Source organism: Strix uralensis, chromosome 20 (assembly GCF_047716275.1).
Source record: "Strix uralensis isolate ZFMK-TIS-50842 chromosome 20, bStrUra1, whole genome shotgun sequence".
Lineage (NCBI taxonomy): Eukaryota > Metazoa > Chordata > Aves > Strigiformes > Strigidae > Strix > Strix uralensis.
Window position 1 is genome coordinate 7844595 of NC_133991.1, and position 14930 is coordinate 7859524.

The window sequence follows — 14930 nt, forward strand, 5'->3', positions numbered from 1 at the left end:
GCCTGCAAGCCATGGACCTGTCATCCTGTCTCCATGGGCCACAGGTGGAAGGGACCCACAAGAGATCACCATGTCACCACAGAAGATGGCTCCTGACACAGCTGTGAGCACCCCAGCTTGCGGGCAGAACCACACAAAACAGTAAGCCACCAATGAGCAAAATACAGCTGCTTTTAACAGTCACCACCACAGCTACGCTGCGACGCAGGTGAAGAAGCGCTACAGATTATTTTTAATCACATTCTCATGCCTCAGGTACTGAAATGCCTCTGTGCGGCTCTGCAGGGAGGCACAAGCAGCTACATCTGAATCTGGATTTGAGAAGGCAGGCCTGAAGCCACCTCAGCTCTTTACAAAACACACTGCTGTCAGGAGGGGCTGGGCTCCACCTGAGGTCTCCCTGTGTGAACTCATACCATCGCTACTTGCTTCAGACCTCCTCAAGGCTTGGATCTCTTCCTGGAAGACTTGACCTTTTTCTGCTGCTGTACTTCCTTAGTGCTGCGGAACTGGCTCACTAATGAGGGCACTAATAAGTGGCTTTGCTTACTACTACTGGTGCTAAAAGTCACACTACAGCACATCTAATATATTTCTGCCCTATCTTTGCCCTCACTTCTGTCATCACCAGTGGCTCTAAAATAATCTGTGACCCCTTAATAACCACCCAGAGAGACAATAACCAATGCTGGCAGCAGCAGGATGGGAATCCTCTCCCACAGCAGCACTGATGTGCTCCTCTCTTCCTTGCTTTTATTTGAAGCGTGGCAGGATGACATTTGCCCCATAGTTCTTTGGGACCATGGCCAAGGCTTCCAGGGAAGAACACTACATACAAAGGAGAGGCCAACATCTGCACAGACTTCTAAAAGCTTTGAATATATGAAAGCAACAGCAGCAGCAACATCACAGTACACACAGTGATCTGTAAACCCAGCCTCTGCCAAATTTAGGTCTCAGGGAGTTCAGCCAGTGCCTGCGACTTGTTCAGCCAGCATCTAAGCCTTGTTAAATCAGAGGTAACCTTAACAGAAAGTTTTACTTCAACAGCAAGTTAACGCAGTCCAAATCTGCAGTTTTCAACCACAGCTCAAGAAACATCACTGCTTCCCAGACTGTCTTCTGAGAGACTTTCCACCCAGCCCTGTTTCAGCCACACTGAGAAGGATCAGGGTAATGAGGTAGAAAATAAAGCAACTACTTGGAGAATGATACTGGTTCTGTCTCCAGGCAAAAAGAACCCCAAAATGTAGAGATCCAGCTGACAGTTGTTGACAAATGCTTGCAATACAATCCACGGACTAAACAGATTGAAGTGGGCTGCGCAGATGGAGCTGGGTACATTCAACAGCACAGCTTTTCTAAGGGCGCATGGAAGGGACCTTCTGAGAGCAAAAGGTCTTGTGCTCAAGAACAGCCGTCTTCCTGGGGCGAGATACAAACCACGCTTGCAGAAAGTTGGTCATATGCAGCCGCAAGGGTTTGTACCCTGCTGATTCTTCCCGCAGTATGTCAGTGCTAAATCCAGTGCAAACACACGTCCAGCCTGTGCCAGGTAGCTGAGCACTGCATATACAGACAGTTTGAGTTCTAGACAAAAACACTTCCTTTTTTTCCCCCCACCTTCACTTGAGGTGCAAGGGGCAGGTAAAAAAAACAAAGGACCAGGGGAAAAAAAGCCTTAGAATAACCACCTAGTACTCAGCCTTTCAGGTAAACGTGAGTGACCCTTTGTACCAAACAAAAACCAGGTGCTATTCAAGCCACAAGCAAAAGATCCACTTTGTTCTTTCCTGCTAGCCCAGCTCATGGCCATAGTAATGAATAAAATAGAGTCGGGTAATAACTCTTCACTTACCGTAAGCGATGTGAAGGTCATGCACATCCCACCAAAGCCATTCAGAGCCAGAGCAATGAATATCAGCACAGACAAAGCTGCAACAATAAAAAAACGCTCTTAGCTTTTACTGGGGTGGAGAAGGAAAGGAGACCCAAGTCCTGAGGGCTTTGGTCCTGACACTAAAAACCTCAGTGGATCAACACCCTCAGGACATGACACGCTGTTCCTGACCCACCACCCATCTCCCCAGCCACACAGAGGACGACGACCAGGGCTCTCCTCCAAGACAGAATTCAGGATGGGATCATCTCTGTTCAGGATGGAAGTGTTTCTTTTCTCTAATGAACTGACTTTGCTGATGCAGCTTGTCTGAATGAGCCTTAACAGAAAGATTTACTTGAAAGAATTGGATTCAAAGTGTCATCTCACTATCTGGTCTTGACGACCACGCTCCCTCTACCCCTGGTGAGAAAACCGATTACACCTTGTGTGCTTTTACCTATTTCCCAACCCCGAAAAAGCCATGAACTTGTTTGGAACTGCTTCTTTACAGGACCCGGCCCTGCTCAAATGCAAAGCTGAAAGACCTGACTATCTCAGACATTTGGCCCTTGCGACGCTCTCCACTTAGAGTTGTGAAACACCAGCTCTCCCCAGAGCCACTTTGCTCCCACAGGCCAGCAGACGCTTGGCTTGTGTTCTCAGCAAGACCCCAGCACAGCACTGGACGTGCGACAGTCTGGAGGTGTGACAGACAAAGCACGCAGTGCCGTGCATGCTTGCCTGCTTCCCCAAAAAAACGCAAGCCACAGCCCCAAAGCCCTCCCAGCTCAGCAGAGAAATGCCTACTTACAGTCTGGGTTACTGGCACCATACGCGATCAGCACACAGGACACAGCAAAGCAGGCGCTGAAAGGGAACCAAAACCACAAGTTTCTTACAGACGCACTTACACACAGTAAGTTACAGATGTTTCTACCTCCTCAGCACTTTGTTAAGCAAGCACAGTATAATTTCTGTAAGAGGGAGGGAAGCTAGTGATTTGGAAAAAGAAAATCCAGGGAAATACCCAAATATTACAGACAAGCCTTGCACAAGGCCTGAGGCAACAACCTTTCCTCCCAGTACTGACGCAGCTCTTGCTGGATTCAACTTCCCTTCTGGTTTTGCAGCACAGAGCTTTGCCAACCCGTACCTCGAGGTGACCAAAGACAGCAGCAGCCTTCGTTCCAAGACCCAGTTGTGGTCACATCACTCACAGTCTTTACCTGCTCCTCTCTGGCAGGGTCTGAGTCAGAGACTTGCCCTGTTTTTCCCACTCTGCCTACAGGCCAGTTTGGTTTCTGGTATTGTTCAGTGCATTAAAATTCAGCAGTGCTGGGGTCCACTGTGCCCAACAAGTCACTAATCCCTACATGCCATGATGGAAGCAGCTAGCGAGCTTGCTATTTGAGGCAGAAAGCAACACACCACATGGCAGAGAAGGGCCCTAGAAAAGGCAGGCAGGATGTGTTTATCCCCAAGTTAACTCCCCAGCTTGCAAACGATGATGTAACATTTTGGGTTTGTGCCTCTCAGGACATAGCTCCCAGCTCAAGGAAAAAGCTACCCTCCGTGACTCATAAATGACTCCGCTCTTCCTCCAGGCTCCATCTGGCCAGGGAGCAGAGCAACACTGGAGAGCTGAAATGTGCGGACATGGAGTCCCAGGCCCTTCTCTTACGGAAGAATTCATTGTGCTGGCTGAAATCATCCCAGAGCTGCTCCGGTGAGCCCTGTGCATGGCCAGCAGCTCTCAGCTCCATCTCTCAGACAGTTCTCAAGGCTGCAGGGACTCCGCAACAGGCACAGCACCCACACAGCACCCATCTGCCCCAGACAATGCATGAATTCACCCCTCAGCCCACGTGGAGAGCCCAGGACACCAACCTGCCAAGCAGCCGCAGCTTGCGGGGACCGTACTTGTCCATAACAATTCCCAGGGGGAGTGTGATCGCACTGAGCAAGAAGGACCCAATGGTGAAGGCCAAGTTCAGCATTTCATCCTGGGCATTGCAAGAAGGCCATCTGTCCTCTGAAGCTGTGCTGTTCTCGTGTTCAGGGCTGCTGGTGGCGTTTCCTACACAGGATGATAGAGGATCATCATTGCAGTGTGTTAGGATGAGGCTTGCAGCGTTGCAGGAAGGAGGGAAGAGAAAAGCCCTGCACGCAGGGTGCCACAACGCACTGGGCACACGCCCTCCACACTCCATTTTTTATTATAATCCATGAGGAATGGAGAAAGGAAAGAAGAGCAGCAGAAGGACAAGGGAAACCTGATGAGCTCATCTGGGAGCTGGAAGAGGATGCGCAGGCACCCAGGGGGCAAGTATCCCAAGCAGCAGCATGGTAACAACCTAAGGACAGAGATTCATTAATTTATGAAAACAACCATACAGCAAGGCCCTGGCAATTACAGGGGACTAAACCCAGAAGAACCTGAAGGGACTAATACAAAAATAAGATCCTCCTAAACTACAACTGGCAGGTTCTCACAGATCTCTTCCCTAAACTGGAAGCAATAACTACAGCCAAATCAGTTATTTTGGGTTCAGACACTGAGCTGACAAAGCCTGGCACAGAGCAACAGCCTACTTAAACAAAAAGCTTCCTACCCTCACTGTGAGCATCGGGATGAGGAATGGCTTTGCAGTAGCCACCCTGCTTCCTGACTGCCCTGGCTCTGAAAAATCCATCCTGGATTTAACTACCTTGTTCCTAGGAGGGCTGGCAGCTCATCTGCCTTCTCCATTTGTTGAAGGATTGATTGCATCTTTAACTTCTGCCCCATAATTAGCATTTTCTATTCTTTCCAAGTGGGCTCAGGCCATACAGATCAATTCTATCTCCAGCTTTCTGTTCTTGCCCTTACATGAGGAACTCTGCATGTGAACTCCCATGCTGAACAGAACCCACGTTGTGTAAGAGAGAAACAGGACAGTTCGGGGAAAAAAAAGTAAAGAAGTTCCCTTTTCTTTGCAGCAGCAGTTTTCTGCCTCATGTCAACTCTGCTCCTGTGACAAGCCCATCCCAAGGTTTACAGCTCCTCAAGCAAGCATGTGTGCCTTTAGACTTTCATTAACCCAGAGCTCTAGTGCACTCCACCTCTCCTCCCAATGCTTATCTGACTAAGTAACCTTTGCTGGTATGACAAAGCACTTGCTTTCTAACTGCTGCCGCAAGCCAGTGACATAAAACCCTCTCCTCCATATTTAATAATTGATCTGACAGAGTTCAATATTAAAGGAGGAATAGAGAGAAGTCACCTACATAACCATCCGCATGAAGCAAGACTAGAGATTCCCAGCGAGCCCTGGTTAGTTAGTTAATTAGCAGGAATCCCTCACATACAAGTGACTTCACATTCACTGCTTGGTGCGACTCGTGGAGGAGATCCCCTTGGCTGATCTCACCCTCCCTGTGTCACCAGAGATCACACTGCCCCATCTTGCAACTCCTTCCCTTCTACCCAAGCCTCAGCACCATTACAGTTACTGGTTTCACCCTGGTTCTCCTAGCTGGCCAAAACCACCCTCCCAGCTTTGTGTCCATTGCAAACAAGTCATGCTCCACCTTCCAGACATTGGGGATTAGCAGGAATTCAGGTGCTGAGGTTTATGAGCTGCCCACAAACTGTCTTCTGTCCCCACCCAGCACTCCAGGGAAGGCCCACGGTATTTCTCTCCATTTACATTGCTCTCACCAACACCTTTAAGATGGTCTCAAACTGTCTGTGGAGAGTGATGACTATTTGTTCCTTCCCTTTGACATGTGCTCCTGATTGATAACTTAATCTGTCCCTTCTCTTGCCCTGCTAGTCATGGATAGCCAGAGTAAGCAACAAGAGATATCCCCAAAAGGCCACACGTCCCATCAGCATCCCTTCTGCAGGGAGGACAGCCCTCCAGCCTGAGGGTCCCAAGTCACATCCTTAGAAATCAGTCCTGGACAAACTTGGGAGGCTCTCTGCAGTTTTCACACTACATCTCAATCTTTTTCATCCATCTTTCCCACAATCTCCTCTCGGTGTAGCCCAGAATCTTAAACACTGACAGCATCTCCATGAGGCAGGCACAGGCACACAGCTTCACCCACAGCATCAAGGCTTTTTGGGCTCTCCACAAAGATAAATTCATAGGAAACAGATGTGGGTGAGAGGTTAAACTTGGGAAAACAAAGGGGGGGGGGGGGGGGGGGGGAGGTGTGAAAAAAAAAAAAGAGTGACAAAGTAGTAGCAGTTTAGCTGTGTCAGCACTCTACAGAGATAGCTCAGCTGGGGAGTGGAAGGGCGGAGGGATGTGGACAGTGCAGTGACCTTGTAACTTCTGGCTGCACGTGGTAAAGAGCCTGTCAACCCTCCCCACAAAGATCTCAAAACAGATATATTCAACATTTAAATCCAGAGTAGACAAATTACTGTTAATATAGACATGTACATTTGCAGCATGACCCCAAGGAGCTCCCACAGCATAGGCCTGCTAGCAGACCCTCCGATGGCATGCACGATGAGCAACAACACCAGGAGGTGATGAGGACACAGCTCAAACATCAAAGAAACTTGTCCTTCTCTGAAGGAAGGCTGGGAACAGGGCACCAAACTTCAGTCCCTGCTTGTACCAGCCACCTTGTTTACAGCAGCTCATCACCAGCTCCAAGGAGGGGCCAGGCAACAGCACTATGTAGAAATACAAATTGCTTGTGAAAATAGAAGCAGCCCCTGAGCAACAAGAGAAGATCCACTGAGGCATAATGGAAATGATTCAAGCAGCCCCTGACATCCTCTGATCCTTTGAGTCACCTCCATAAATAGAACATTTTGGAGGGGCTGCAGGTGCGTGCAGCATGCACAAGGTCCAGCCAAGAGCTGTCTCACTGGGGAGCACAGATTCACGTGCCAGCAGGTCACCAGCACGGGAGAGCAAGTGGCAGCATATGACATGCAGCTAGGAGGAGATTAATGGGCAGAGAACCTGCCTAACAACTCACCTACCTAATGCACCTGGTTACAGCAAACACCAGTTTCCCTCAATCACAGCTCAGATCCTGTTCCAGATCAGTACACGCCACACTGCTGAGGAAAGTCTCCTACGTGCCTGGCTCTACCTACAACAGTGCTTTGGGGAAGGGCTGTCTCTGTGTCGACAGTGGTGCCCTCCCCAAATTCTCCTGCCAAGTCCACCTGCATGCAAGCATGCCAGGTCTGACATGCAGGAGTGCCACCCGCGTAAGCCAGGAGCACAGGCTCAGCCCATGTACGCTCACCGCTGCCTCGCTGTCAAACTAGAAGCTGCAAGTCTTTATCAGCAATTACAAGAACATACTGCCTATTTTTACAGCACTTCCCCTACAAGCAGCAGGATTTCTACTGCCCAATTAGTAGTTCAAGTTACTATTTAAAGAATGACAGCTTAGGTGAGAGGAAGGCTGCCTTGGTAATCATTTATGTCAAGCTCATCGCTGGGATTTGTTCAGGCTGTTACTGGAACATTTAAAGTCATCCTTTCTCCCAAATTAAGTGCTGTAGGTTTCATGAGAGGGTCAATCATTAACTACTCTTTGCTGACCTCTTCAAATCCCAGGCACACACCACGTTACCAGAGGAATGAGTCTGGCTTTTTCAAGAGTGGCTGCCATCTCAGACAGCAGAGAGGAGGTTTCCTTTCATCTTGTTTCATGGATCAGACTGAGCCAAGCAGGCAAGACACCCCCAGCCACCCTGGTGATAGCTCTGTGGGACAGACTGCACAGCCTCACCTTCCTTTTTCTTTTTTTTTAAAAAAAGAAGAGGGGGGCAGGAAAAAAAAGACAGAGAAATCAGGGCCAAAGAGTCTGTGAGCATTGTGGAAAAAAAAAAAATCACAGTGAAAGACATGTGCAAACAACTGATCTCTGCAGTCTGCCCACATAAGAACATGTTTTCTCCTTTCAGGATGGTGTCATACTTCTGGGAACTGGGAGGAGATGTTCTTGCTTTATACCACTGCAAATGCAATTTATTCAGGTTTCCCTCCCTGCCTGTCCATCCACTTGCACTTCAGACCTCCCCTCTAGGCACCCAGCTGAAAGCCTCATCTAACTGAGGCACAGGCTCCAGTTAAACTTCCATTCTCCCCCCAGCTGCGGTTCCATTTTGCAGCAATTCTCACCCAGGGCCGGCACCTTCCCAATGCAGCTCTCCAATACCACTGACAGCTGCTAATTAACACAGCATGCTTCCTGTAGAAAATGAACATTTTACCACATTTACTCTTTTCCTGTTTACAGGGTCACGTGTGCAGCCTTTCCACAAGCCATCGTCACATCTTACCAGCTTTAGAAGGGACCTTCAGACTGCAAGTTTCCCACCACAGACCCCAAATAAATTAGAGCAAAGAGCTGTAAGACAGCACCTTCCTCCTAAACCCGTGTTAAGGCATGTTAACCTGCCCTAAGAGAATTAGCTTATCGTCTATTTGGTTTTCTGCAGCCCTGTTCTAGAGGAAGGCCCTCTGTCCAACTGCCTCCTTAACTCTGCTCTTTGTGAACAGATTACCAAGTTCAAGATCTATTTTTTTTTTTCCGAACGTCTCAGACCCAAGCCTTGAGTTTCCCAATCCCAGTAACATTGCAGCAACACAAGACCCTGAACAGATCAAGTTCCCCAACAGCTGATAAGGCCCAAATCCTGATAAAAAATGCAAAATCAGCATTTGCACCAAATAAAAGATGCTGCTTCAGTTGGTTAAAGGCCAAGTAGTAGTGTAGTAAAATTAAAATGGGAACAGAGTGCCACTACCAGACTCCTTGTCAGCAAATTTCAAACATACCTCTCAGGATGTGGCCAAACCTGCTGCCCAGAACGGGTACAACCCCCCACTCAAACCCTGTTGCACAACTGCTTTAAAAATATTTGTTATTTTGAAGTGGATTTTTTTCCTAGGTGTCCATCCACTGTCACACAACTGAGTTCAGAGTCTGGCAGACCCCACATGTTTGCATGGTGGCAGAGTAAAATCCAATACCAGAAGCCAAGGGCAGGCAGGGAAGGAGGAGGGATTCAACAGGAAGACAAGGAACACTTCATGAATTGCAGTCATTTTCTGGGCAGCTGCTGCTACCTTCAGAGAAGAGCCTGCAGAAGGGCCAAGGTCTAGTTTTCTCTTTTGTTGGAAGGCATCACAAAGTGCAAGAGCTTTTGCTGACAAATGCAAAGCCCTGCAAAGAACCTTTGGCTCATTAGGAAAGGTCTTTTTTTTTTTTTCGCAATACTTACATGCACACAGCAGCATTAGGAACAACAAGTGCCCAAAGGCTATTAGTTACAATTTGTTTGCACCAACCTTCCAGCCAAGTATCCACTCAGGCTGTAAGATTCAATAGGTTATGCTGAGAAAGGCAACCACTGGGCCATCCTAATGCCAGCAGAGGTCAAACTCAGCTCGGTACCACACTCAGTGACCGCTGCAGGGCAGCTGCAAGGGAGTCTGCTCTCCCCACACTTGGAGCTAGGACTCTTCCCCACCAAATGGCTGAGATTATTACAGTGAGGACAAAAACAGAAAAAGGAAAATGAGTAAGCATGGATGAACAAGGAAACCGGAGTAACTGGTCCTTGATGCTCATCACAAGCAATCACTGAGTTCAGCAGTGATAGCCAGATATTTGAGGACAATGAGACCATTTGACTACATAAATTTATTTTCAGGGATTAAGTTCGCTGCCTCAGGGCACAGGTTGGTCACTGGGAGGAAGAATTTACCCTCAGGACAGCAATTTCACCACTGTCCAAACATTTGTATCTTCCCCGAGGTCTGTGGCATGGGCACTCCCACGGGGAGAGCCAGACAAACCACAGATTGGCAAACATGGGTGGGAAGCCAAGGAGAATCTCGCTGATTTAGGGCAAAGGCAGATGAATTGAAAGCAATCAAAGCAAAGAGTAGGAGGTGGGCTCCAAGTGAAGCAGGGCTCTTGTCAGCAGGGCACATCTCAGGAAGCAGATAGGAAAATGGCTGCTTTCAGAGACAGTCAGCATTTGCCTGTCAACTCTCATGAGTTTTATCTCAGTGGCAGAAAGCCCCACCTGATAGGTTTAACGAGATCTCTTACACATGGCTGTGACAAAGTCACCATGGCTTGGCAAGAACAGAGCAGCCTTGAACAGAAATCCTAAATTGCCTCCAGCCACTGAGGACTCTCCCTCACGCCATCTGGAGCACTACTGGAGACTCAGGTGACATGGACACACTTGGAAGCATCACACTATGAGCAGAGCATAGGATAAGATTAAGCAACTAAGCTAGGGCTGGTAGAAGACTCAAAACATGTGCACGTTTGCCAGTGCACCAACCCAGGCTCTACAAGACTGAGGCAGCTGTTCACAGGCACACAAAACGGAAGACTGTAACAAGCAGTCGATGGATGAGGAAAAAACCCAAAGTATCATCACAACTGTTCACAGTGACTTTTTGCTTGGACTTTGTTTCCCCACATTTCAGATTTCCCCCACTATTCCCTACCATTACCCACTGAGGGTCCATGCACTTGTTTCCAACTCCTTTTCTTCCCCTACTGCTTCCTCCTCCATCCTGATACTCACCAGCCCTGAACGGGCTGATCCACCTTCTCATCTCATCCACCATCACAGAGCCCAAACACCTAGCTCCTACCTCTCCTCACTCTGTTATTCCCTTCTCTGAGCACATGCAAACCTTGTCACTAAAGCAGCTTTCCAAATCCATACCACACCTTTACCCTCAGGTGCCTTTTAACCCCGCTGTCCACCCTACCACGCTGTGGGATTCCCCAGACCACAATTCTCTCTGTGCCCAAGTGGGGTTATACATCCACCTACATGTTGTTTTTCCCAGGGTTATTCTTCCCACACCACAAAATTGCCTCCTTCCCTGCAAGGCTGTATCTGCAACATGGACAACCGCTTCCTCTGGCTGGGCCAGAAGGTGGATCTCAAGCCCCCATAGAACACAGACTGGTTTGAGCACATCCTGGGTGTCAGAGGAGCAAAACATCAGGAGCATTTACTTCTGCAACTTCTCTTCAACAGCAGCACTGGACTCCCCTAATCCTGTTGTCACCCACACTCTCTTCCTTCCTACCACTAAGGAACGAGTGCCTACAGTTTCCTCCTACAAACTCAGGACACCATCCCCACAAATCATCACCTTCCAGAACCCATCGGACCTTCCCTTGCAGACATCAGCCGGGCCACCATGCAAAAGTTTTCCACTCACGGCCAAGTGGAAAAGACTGTCCAGAAAAGCTTTATGTAATCTTTAAGGCTTCTTTTCCAATCGCTCTGCAAAGCAACAGCAACTACAGACACATTACACCATCAGAAGGATGCCATCAGCTTTGGAACAGAGCACACATCCCTTTCTTCTACCCCAGGACTGACCTGAAGCTCAGCCCTACTCTAGCCAGTTCCACGCCACCCTAGGACAGGGAACCACACCACCAAACCTCAGCAGCAACTTATTCACGCAAGTCTCCAGAGCATTCTTACCTGTCTCATGGCACAGGTAGGAATAAAACCCTTCTGCTTTCAGCATGATGAGGAGGGACCCCCAGCCCAGCAGGACAGCAGAGAAGAGCAGGTTCTCAATGATGGCTGTGAATGCCATCCACCAGCGCCGGCGATGGGCAGTAGCAAGTGTGGGTGCCATTGCTGTGTGGGAAGGTGGCCTCGTTCAGAGTCTCAACCTGCAGGGACCAGAACAACGTCCAGTGAGTCCACAGACACAGCATACACTGCTCAAAGAGCGCAAAAAAGCATGGTTTAAGAGATCTGTGTATTGGAACGCAAGCAAACCTGCCTGCTGAATGTAAGGCACCCAGGTGTAAAACTTGTTTTTGCAGGTACCAGCTTGCCAAGTTACCTGGAGGGATGGGGGAGCACAGGTGCCCTTGGAGCAGCCCCTCCAGTGCACACACCATGCGACAGAGGAGCGTTCAAGGACTCCGTTCCACTTCCCGAGCAACAGGTATGAAAATGCAGCAAATATCAACTGCCCGGAGCCCACTCCTCCATCACCTGTACGGGGCAGGCGGCCCATTTGTAAGGCAGCGAGGAAACATGTGCCAAAGCAGTGGGCTTCAGCCAGCACCCCAATCTCCCGGCTGCTTGCAGGCAGAGGCTGGGACAAGGGAAGGCAGCCCTACAGCCCTAATCTTGACTTTAGTGACCCACCAGCTCTGCTCTGCCCCACGCAGGAGCACAGATCTGCTCTGGAAGGTGAGCATGGGTCCTATATAAGTAGTTTATACCACAGAAGACTCATCGAGGAGCACTTTGCTAACTGCCGGACCACTCAGCTGAGAGACAAGGTGGGCCGCATCCTGCCCCATCCTAGCTGTGCAGACAGCCTGGCCCACGCTGCTCCACCTCAGCACACCGACATCCCCAAGCTGCCCCACAGATGGTGCAGCCACATTAACTGTCTCCAGTTCCACTGTCCCAGTCCCTGGGGCTCACAAGAGTGAGCGGTGGATTTGGGATCGGACCTGGCTGGCCAAGGGGCTGCTCTGGGCAGCCCAGAGGTGGGTCATAAGGCAGGTGGCCATTTTAGACAAGCTGAGCCTTTCCCCAGCCCAGAGCACGCCCAGGCACTCTGGGGAAATCAGCTGGCTACACACCACAGCCCAAGACAGTTTCTCAGGGCTTTCTACAGGGCAGAAGCGTCAGCCCTGGGCTGCTTTGGGGGAGGGGTAGGGGTCTGGCCCAGCTCCCTGCAAGGCTGCCAGGAGGACAGGGCCACCCTCCAGCCACAGAAGCTGATGCAGAGACCCCTGCCCCAGGAAGCCAGCCTGCAGCCGTGCCCCTCCACGCACACCCACCCACCACACTCCCCCATTTCCTCCACTGCCTCCTCTTCCTCAGCCCTGCACCCACACCCCCTCCCCAGTCCCACACGCCCTTAGCACAGAGATCCTCTCTGTGGCAAGCGGTGCAGCCAGCTCCTTCCCCTCCCATACACCCATTCTAGCCCAGCACACCCCGCTCCCTACCCACAACCCCCCCACGCGTGCTGCGCTCCCCTCATGAATCCCCCGCGCACCCAGCTCTCCCCGAGCCGCCCTCCTCTTCCCCCACCAGCCCCCCGCGCACCCCACTCCCTACCCACACATCCCTCCCCTGCACCCGGCTCTTCCTCACCAACCCCTCTTCTTCCTCCAAACGCGCGAACCCCTCCCCGTGCACCCTCCTCTCCCCCTGCCCCCCCAACACACCCCGTTCTCCCCCCGCGCACCCTCCCTCCCTCCCCACAAGCCCCATCACGCACCCTGCCACCCCTCCCCGATGCCAACCCCACCCCGCTCTTCCCCCCCACAAAACCCCTCCGTGCACCTCGCTCCCCACACAATTTTCCCCCCGCCCCTCCCCTCAGGGCTCACCCGCCGCCGCGCGCCGCCGCGCGCCCACCCGGGGTTTTTATCCGTCCTCCGAGGCAAACAGCCGCCGCCGCTGATTGGCCGCCGCCTCAGCCAATGACCGCGCGCGCCGCCGCCGCCGGGGCACGTGCCGGGCCGCGCGCCCACCCCCCCCTCCGGTACCCCCCCCTGCGCTCCCCCCCCCCTCCGGTGATGGGCAGTCGCCGTCTTTCAGGGGAAAAAAAAAAAAAAAAAAATAGGGAAAAGGGAGGAAAACGGGACGGCGGCGGAGCGGGATGAGGCGCCCGCCCGCTCCACCCCCCGGTACGGGGCGGCCCCGCAGGGCCAGCGGGAAATTCTCTGCGGGGTTTGGTACCGGCTGCTGCCGGTCTGCGCCGGCCCCGGGCGGCAGCCGGGGGAGCCGCATCGTGTCGGTAACAGCACCCGCGTTATCGCTCCTCCTCCGCCGCCGTTACGGGCACCGGATCACTCCTGAGAAACCCACCCGCCCCGCCCGAGGAGGGAGCGGAGAAGCTGCCCCCCGCTCCCCGTTTAAAGGCCCTTTTGGGGACCGGCCGCCGGGGCTGAGCACCCTCACGGCACGACTGGATGGGGGCAACGAGCCCCCGAGACCCCCCGGCCCACGAGCACGGTCAGCTGTTTCAGGAAATAAAAAGTAAAATCGTTGCAAGGCACAAGAGCGGCTTTGCATCCGAGCTGGCCAGAGCTCTGCCCTCTTGTTATATTAAATTATTTTTCAGACCATTCCTCTGCGGCATTTCTAGTCCTGCCATAAAGCCGTCACTCATCAGCAAGGTCCTGGGCCAGAGAAGGTGTCTGTATGCCCCTGGAAATCACAACAGGGGTTTTTTTTCTTGGCTGAAGGAGATGGAAACAGTGCTTGCGGCCAGGTAAACATCTCTGATTTGCTCAGCGGCAGCTGCAGGCCTGGACAGACGGACATGCACCCACCGCTGCACCCCTGAGAAAGGGGCAGGCTGCGGCGGGTGGGGAGAGGAAACTCCGGCCTTGGCTGTGGGATAAGGGTCAAACATTGCAACAGCTGGAAAGTGGATTTAAGCCAAAGCAAACAAACCCAAAAGCCCAAAGAAAATAAGGCAGCCTGGATCTGTGCTGTGCTTTTAGCAGAGGTAGAGGAAGACTGAGACAGCACGAGGCCCCGGGAGACCTCAGCACCCAGACCTGGTCGCTGTGTCCAAGAAACATGAACTGTGACGAGAAGGAGCACAAGGAGGGCTCGGAGGCTGTCTGGGGACACAGGAACCCTTCGCTACAGCGAGAGCATGGCAGGGGCTCGGTTTTCCTATCCTAGAGGGAGAAAAGAAGCTATCAGGTGATCCGCTGCCATCTATAAATACACCCCAGGGACTGAGTAAACATCATGGGGAGAAAAAAAATAAAGTGAAGCTGAAGAACAGCACTGGCACAAAGACACATTTATAGAACTGGCCAGACATGAGTTTAGGCTGGAAGGGAGGGGACAGCTCCTGCCTGGCCATGCAGGGAGGTCCTCAGCAGGCTTGGACAGAGCCACTGGGTAAACGAGGTGGTCCTCTTCAAAGGCAGAGCTCGGGCAGTTTGGGAAAGGAGATGATAAAGCTGAAGTGACAGGGGACAGACCCCTGTGGCCATGGGGGATGGTTCGAGCCGCTGTTCCTACCTC

At 51.5% G+C, this 14930-nt stretch overlaps 1 protein-coding gene across 1 annotated transcript in view; it reads right to left on the reverse strand.

The window, feature by feature from the left end:
• Window positions 1-13410, reverse strand: part of SLC43A2 (solute carrier family 43 member 2) — a 33500-nt gene extending 20090 nt beyond the window's left edge. Inside the window, exons 1-5 of the mRNA XM_074889969.1 lie at window positions 13271-13410; window positions 11382-11578; window positions 3770-3959; window positions 2694-2749; window positions 1859-1935 (exon numbers count right to left, since the gene is read on the reverse strand). Coding sequence (XP_074746070.1) covers window positions 1859-1935; window positions 2694-2749; window positions 3770-3959; window positions 11382-11541 — 483 coding nt within the window. The 5' untranslated portion in view covers window positions 11542-11578; window positions 13271-13410. The remainder of the gene's footprint in view (window positions 1-1858; window positions 1936-2693; window positions 2750-3769; window positions 3960-11381; window positions 11579-13270) is intronic.
• Window positions 13411-14930: the final 1520 nt, after the last annotated feature.